The following is a 7,633-nucleotide window of genomic DNA, read 5'->3' as shown; positions in this document are numbered from 1 at the left end:
ACGGTCATAAGGAACGAAATGCAGTGTAACTGTGTTCGCAGACTGCAACCGAAAACTGAATTGTCTGATTCAAAATGAAGTAGGCCTAATAGTTCCCTGAGCACAGTGATTTTTCACGGGTTATTACGAAGTTCCTCACAGCACTTTCTATTTCTTGAAGCCTCCCTGGTACTGGTTTTGGGGAAGATCAGGTGAGGACGCCATCTGGACTGGGAATGCTCTTCATGAGTGGGGAGGAACTACCAGCTCCAGTGAACACTGATCTGGGCCTCTTCTGCAGCACGTGAGGAGTATAAAAAATTGCAGAGCTGGTCCTAAGCAGAACATGCTTTTATGTCAAAGGAGCAATACGTTTTCAAAGGCCACGACATAAATTTAACAGGCTTTCTCTCATTAGCTACTAGCATAGCGTAGCAATGCTTATCCATTAAAACGACAGGCCACATAATTATTTCCTGAAAAATGAGAATGGAGTGGAAGCTGTGATCTACGGCATAGTGAGAAGAGCAAGGGCTAGGACAGTGAGGCTGTTGTAAGCCAATTGCAGGACAGCTAAGAACAAATGCTCTGAAATTACACCTGTTATAAAGTAGGCACGTAATACAGTCACACACGGCTCTATTATTTTCTGTAGGGAAGCAAAATGCACGCGCCTCGTTTTAATTTCAATATCCTTCTGTTAACGCTGGATGATAGCTTAGCGTGTCAGCTTTGGAAATGATGGTGGACAGCCCTAATTAAAGGGCAACGTGAATCTTTTCTGCTACCGCAAGCAGAGACCTACACTGTGTGTCTGCCAGGACCTACTGCAAGGAAATGGAAGGTACCTGAAATCCACTGTGTGCAGCTGCCACACATGATGATGAAAGACATGATGTCTTTCAGCAGAAAGCCTTCGGGTGATCAAGATTTGAAAACGGGCAGCTATTACACTTGGAAATGAGCATCCCCAGGAAGGGTGATGGTGCTTAAGGTTCGTTTTACTCAGCCGTGAATGGCCGAAGCTGCCGGCTGGGACTGTGTGCTGCACCACGAACGCCCCTGAATTCCTCCCACAGCTTCGTAATTCTCGCTTACATGAGTAGTGAGTGCCAGCTGTAAGCCATGCGAATGTTGGCTAAGTAGGTATTGGCCAACTACGAAATTCTCTTTTCCTGGCACGGTGTTGTTTTAAGGCTTGGCTTTTTTTTTTTTTTTCTTCTTCTTCTTCTTCTTTTTTTTTTTTTTTTCCATGTTTTCCTTCTGCCACAATTTCCTCTCCGTGCTCTTTACGGCTTACAACACCGACTGGCTTTTCCTTCTGCAGTCAGCAGAGGGAGATACGTCCCCTTACGTAAAGCCACGACAAATCAGGCCGGCGCTGTTGCGCGGAATCGCTCTCAGCCCTTGCAAAGTCACAGGGCCCTCTGCAGCTCAATCTGAGAGACCGAGGAGCCGTTGTAACGCCTTCATCGGGTGCCACCTTTACACCGGTGGGGTAACTGTGGGCTTTCCCCACCCCGCAGTGCGGATCTCGCCTGATGATGTCACAGTCCGGGGGGTGACAAAGGGGAGCAGCCTGGGGCCGCCTGGAGAAGCAGCGCTGTGTGCGCTATGTGGGCCACACTGCTGTTCTTGGTGCTCCTCCTGCCTCCCACAGCGATGATCAGAAAGTTTATTTTCCCTTTTGGTGGTAGGTACCCATCAGAACCCGTTTCTGGTGAAAGTGATCGAGGAGGTTATGTTCAGCTAGGTACAAAGAGAGGCAAAAGGGGCTTTTCCTCTGATTGTTCTTCAGTTGAATGCTGCTTACCTTCTGAGAGCTCAGCGAGGCCATTCCCTTCCACTGCTGTTTAGCAGACTTGCTCTACAGCTTGGCTTGTGCTGCCTGCGTGCAAGTACAGAACTGCATAGAGCTCATCCTCCAGCAGCCGCACAGTGCCACAGGGTCAGAGCACACAACCTGAAAACAGTTTCTCAGTGTCAGTGCACGTACACAGCTGCTGTAAACAAGCTATACTTATAAAACGGGGATCGTATTAAACAACGAGTAACAGCGTTTAGGAAAAGCTCACTATGTTGCTTTATAATTCATCCCGCTAAGTTTTAGTCGCCTGTTGCAGCAACACGTTTTGTAGCCCATCAAAACCATCAGCAAAAGCAGGGCTAAAAATACCCCAAATCTGTCGAAGCGGTGCTTTCATTTGCTGGAGAGCAGCCTTTCCTCAGGGCTATTGGGAGCATGATAAGGAAAATTAATATGATGCTGGTAAATGAGGGATGATAGAAACCAGTAAAATGAAGTTGCAAAGTATAGCTGTACTGCCACTTTAGGGTCGAGCGTTCAATATTTAGAGGTGGAAGAACATTGGACGTGGCCTTCAGAGCACTCATCTCGATCGCATTTTAGGCAGAGTACCAGAATCCAAGTATTTGAAAAGGAGAATTGGAAGGTACCAACCTTCACGGGGGCTGCTTCTGTTTCCTTTCGTTCTTCTCTCAAAATGGCTGCATTTGATGAACCACAAATCAACCAGAGCACAACTGGGTGGTTTGAAAGCCGTCTTTCTCCCTTGGATGTGAGAGCTTTTGTGCATGTTCTCATTGTGCTCTTCGGAAACACCAGACTAACAGGGCCAGAATAAGAGTCTAACTTGGTATGCCCTCATTTAGATGTTTCTGCAATCACACCTGTGTTCCACCTAGATCATGAGCAGGATCTGTCAAGGAGCTTGCAGAATTTGCAGGAGCACTGTACATAGAAGTATAAGAAGTCACATAAAGTAGTCACAAGGTCCGCAAGAAAGAGACTGGCTGGGCACAGCTTACCAGGCAGTTATGCATCTTAAATTACATCCTGTGCCGCGTTCATTTGCTACCAATACAACTGTTCTGAGAAGAGGACAGACTGCTCAGAGCTTGTGCCAAGCAGTCCTAAGTCCAAACAACTACAGCAAATTACAGAATGGCAGGTGAGAGAATGAATAGCCTGCCTGCCTCTCACCCTTCAACAAGATAAAGGTATCGATGTCGTTTGACTCGCGGTGATAGATCGGTGCTTACAGGTCTCTGCTTCTTTTCTCCAGGTTTCGATAATCTTCCTATTGATGTCCCTTATGATCACCCACCCAACTGACTGAGTTCACAGTCAGTGGTTAAAGAGAGCCCACTTCTGAATTAACTGTAGAAAAGAAGTAAGGCCGCAGTAGTGCCAACACAGGGTATTGTGCATAGACCAGCATGACAGCTCCAGTGCTGGTCGAGTCGTGCCTTTGAGGCTCTTCTGTTAGACATTAGCATTGAGGGCAATAGAAGTGGACTCTAATAGCAATGTATTTTTCTGCTGGCTGAGCAACTGCAGGTAGGAAGGAACACATTCGTCATCATTCTCAGTCAAGAAACAAGACAGTTGGTCTCAGGTGAAAACTGCTGTACCACTCAGCACAGCACAGGCAAATTATGCACTGCTTTCCAGGCAGGGCCATGAAAAATGAGACACAAATCCGGAAGACACTCCTGCAAAAGCAGCTCTGCTTTAAAATCTGAATGTAGAGACGGGGATTTTTGTAAGCAGTTTGTTTCTATCCCTGTGAGATTTTTCCTGTTTAACTGCAGCTTCTTTATTGTTACTGCTTCTAGTAGATTTCCTCTCCACTGAGGGAGATGAAGAGGAGAAGATTTCTGAGGAAGCAAAGTCACTAGGTAACAACTAATGGGCGTTTCCTTTGGGGTTATGGTATCTCTTGTGTATTTAGGACTAGTATATTTAGTGTTCTTCTACCAAGACAATAAACAAACCTTTCCTGATCTGATTATGACTGAGCTCAAGATCAGGTATTCTTCTGTTGTTTGTAAGTTCCTAATAAAGCCATTTTAAGTGCTCAGTTTTTTAACCACTGCAGAACTGCAAAACCCAAGAGAATAAAATGTTTTTTCCTGATCCTAAAGGAAGCCATCTTGCCACTTTTCCAACTAGGTCTTCTAGAGAAATACCTGATTTCTAATTTTCTGTCTGTTAGACTTTTTACCCTCATGAGGCAGTTTTTGTAGGCATGCTTCCTCAAATTCCTTGTCCATTCAAGTTCTGAACTTTCTGATTATTCCTGAGACAGAGCAGAGAAAGAAAAATCCTTGTGGCTTCTGTTTTTTCTTTCCAGAATCCAGATTTGGACCCCAGTATCATAACACTGCCCTACAGAGCTACAGTGAGGAACAGCCTTTGAATGGTATGGTAGAGAACTCAGCAAAGGATTACACGTAACTTTAACTTATCAAACTAAGTATTATAATAAACTTCTGATTATTCCTGAGACGGAGCAGAGAAAGAAAAATCCTCCTGGATGCTGTTTTTCCTTTCCAGAATCCAGATTTGGACCCCAGTATCATAACGTTGCCCTACAGAACTACAGCGAGGAGCAGCCTTTGAATGGTATGGTAGAGAACTCAGCAAAGGATTAAATGCGACTTTAACTTATCAAACTAAGTATTATAAGAAATATGTCAATTCCGAATTTGATGAGCAGTAATGAAATCAATAGGGGACCTTAAATCAGGAGTCTTTGTCATACTCTCATCCTACGATCACAGAACAGGAAAAACGTCAGGCAAACGTTGTCTTTGGGGTGCACACGTATGAGCAGGTAGAAACACCAGAGCCAAAGGGTGATGAAACTTAGTCCATATCAACGAACTATAGAAAGCACAATGCAAATAAGTACTGAGTGTGAAAAAATGCTTATATCCCCAAACCATGAAAAGTGCCTCAGACTGTGTACCTTTCATTTTCCTACCTCCAAGCACATTTTACTGCTACTTTCCAACAGAGGCAATGTGTTAAACATATTCACAGATGTATGGGTGGAGTTAAGTTTCTACTGGCCTGGATAGGAGACATGCACTTGTCATCGAAGGTACAGTTTGGCTTCTGAGATTCTGTGTTCTTTCCCCATACTGATTCAATCAAACAGCAGTTTATACTTACTCTATGTCTGGAAAAATAAATTAGCTTATTTCTATTTCTGATTAATTGAGAAAAATATAGTAATCTATGACTTCTTTGGAACCTTTTTTTTTTTTAAACTGTGAATGAGTCACCATTTAAAAACTCTGCAGTGCTCATAGCGAAAGATCTGGATCTGATTGGTGCTGCTTATTAGAAGAAGACTGCAATCAGGAAAGTTAACAAGGTCTAGAAGAGACGGAGTGGGCAGTATATCTGTAAAAAGCTGTAGAAGTCTTCTTAAAAAAGACACACTCACAAACTCAGTGAGGGCAGCTCTCAGTTTCCCTGGTTTCTATGGGCAAGAGAAGTAAAAAGTTGCCGCCAGCTGTAATTTATAAGCAGACACGCACAAATAATTTTAAATCCTCATAGAGTATTTCACTGCTTTTAAGTGACTCACAGTAGATCTCACTTGTTTCTGTTGAAACAAATGAATTAGCAGTGGAAAATAAATTGTTCTTCTTATTGCGTCCCAGATGCTTTTTCTGACTGAACAAATTCTTGATTTCAGTGGCAACAGACACCGTTCAGGTTGTGCCTTTCTCCAAGAAATGCCAGCCAGTGGTGTAGTGCAGCAGCCTTGTTGGGTTTTGCACGCAGTGAGGCAAGAACATGCAGAATCGATGGTCCAAAGGTGACCTGATCTCCAAATAGATGAAGAAATGAGTTGTAATGAAGCTTGAAATACGTACAGCTCTACAGCCCGTGGAGCTCCTCAGCTTCTATCAGAATTACCCTCTGTGTGTAGAAAGACTGGAAAAGAGATAGTTTGCGATGGGTTATTTACAATTAAATGGGTTTATGTTTTTGCAGAATGACTCATTATACTAGAAAGTGTTCATTTCTTATTGGCAAACTGTATAGCTATAATCTATTTCTGCACATGTCCATTTGATCAGCACGTCACCTGTTTGAATACTAATGGTGTGATGTGCTTTACTGTTGTAGTGTCGGTGAACGCTGATTTGATCCAAGGGAACACAGCTGAAGAAATCAAAAAAGAAGATATTAAAGACAGTGCAATTATTGCTGTGTCATCTACAGCTCTCGCCATCTACCTAATATTTATGCTTTCTTTATGTGTGGTTCTTAGAAGACGCAGAATACAAAACGGGTAAGTTTTCCAGTCATGAGCTGTGTCCATGCTATTCAGATCCCTTTACTGCACCTCTCAGCTCTCTGCAAGCTGGAGGCAGGCATGATAATCGGCCTCAGACTGTGCAATATCCTGTTAGTTACTATGTTGTATGTATATTGAGAGATGCTCTCACTGATGCCCCCAGCCCCCAGTAAATGAGAGGGCTGTAGGTTTTTGGATAATGAAGTAAGGTTCTACTCTAAATCTAGAATTAAAAAAACTATGTTAAAACGTGGTAAGCACTAGGAAAGGCTGCACGTGCAAGTGAAAAGCAAATGCAGAAATTCTTACAAAATAGAAATTATATTACTTCCAACAGCCTGTGCACTAAATTGTGGTAAGATGAGTTTCTCCTCTTTGTCAGTTCAAGTCTTGAAAAAAATAGAAGTAAGTAAAGCTAAAATTCAGTAATTTATTATCCATGTAAATATATGTATATCCATATGTATCCATATATACCCATATATATATGGATAATATATACAGATAGACAGATATACATATATATATATACACATATACATATACATATATATACACATATACATATACATATATATATATATATATATATCTAGGATGCTATGACTCTGACTAGAGGGATTCAATGGAAACTTAGCAGATACCCAAATATATATATATATATGTATATATATATATAATTATTATATATTATTATTATTATTATATATTATTTATATATATATTTATATTTATATAAATATTTATATATATTTGGGTATCTGCTAAGTTTCCATTGAATCCCTCTAGTCAGAGTCATAGCATCCTAGAATCATAGAATGACCTGGGTTGAAAAGGAGCTCAATGATCATCTGGTTTCAACCGCCCTGTTATGTTCAGGGTCGCCAACCACCAGACCAGGCTGCCCAGAGCCACATCCAGCCTGGCCTTGAATGCCTCCAGGGATGGAGCATCCACAATCTCCTTGGGCAAGAATAACAATTATTTTTGTTCTGTGGCTCAGGAATTCTTGGCATACCTTTGGATGCTCACGTGAACAGCAGAAATCAGCAGAGGCTGGGACGAATGCACATGGCTCACAGAGGAGATCCTCAGACTCAGAAACTGCACCTCTCATTAACTCAATTGATGAGCTACTCACTGCGGTTGCATCAAATTCCAGTGAAACCTCCTTGGCTAAAGACTCAAATTAAAAGTGAAACTGAATGTAATCTCAGTGCCAGCCACCAGCAAGCTTTGCGAGATGGCTTCTGAGTAACTATGATTCTGGAAAAAGTGCTTGTGACTCACTGAGTGTGTAACTCAATATTTCCTGACTGTATGGAATAAACTTTATGTTCTAATAGGAGATATGGGCAGCTGAAACTCAGAATTTCTTCCTGACAAGAAATTCAGCCACCATCAGTGGTTCATGATGAACAGGGATGGAGTGATGCAATCTCTAATGAGTACTTATTTTCTGAACAAATATTTTCTGAGCTAAAATTAACAAGCAGGATTTTGAAAAAAGAAGTATCCTTCCTTTAGGAAAG

General features: G+C 42.0%; 1 protein-coding gene across 1 annotated transcript; it reads left to right on the top strand.

Moving 5' to 3' along the window:
- Positions 1–394: 394 nt before the first annotated feature.
- Positions 395–7,451, top strand: LOC427369. Its single transcript, XM_430505.8, has 6 exons — positions 395–1,672; positions 3,619–3,681; positions 4,137–4,205; positions 4,340–4,408; positions 5,930–6,095; positions 7,105–7,451. Exons 1-6 carry the CDS (start codon positions 1,594–1,596, stop codon positions 7,292–7,294), a joined length of 636 nt encoding a protein of 211 aa, XP_430505.2. The 5' UTR covers positions 395–1,593; the 3' UTR covers positions 7,295–7,451.
- The last annotated feature ends 182 nt before the right edge of the window (positions 7,452–7,633 follow it).

This window comes from Gallus gallus, chromosome Z (assembly GCF_016699485.2).
Source record: "Gallus gallus isolate bGalGal1 chromosome Z, bGalGal1.mat.broiler.GRCg7b, whole genome shotgun sequence".
Taxonomy (NCBI): Eukaryota; Metazoa; Chordata; class Aves; order Galliformes; family Phasianidae; genus Gallus; species Gallus gallus.
This window is presented reverse-complemented; position numbering and strand designations above follow the sequence as displayed.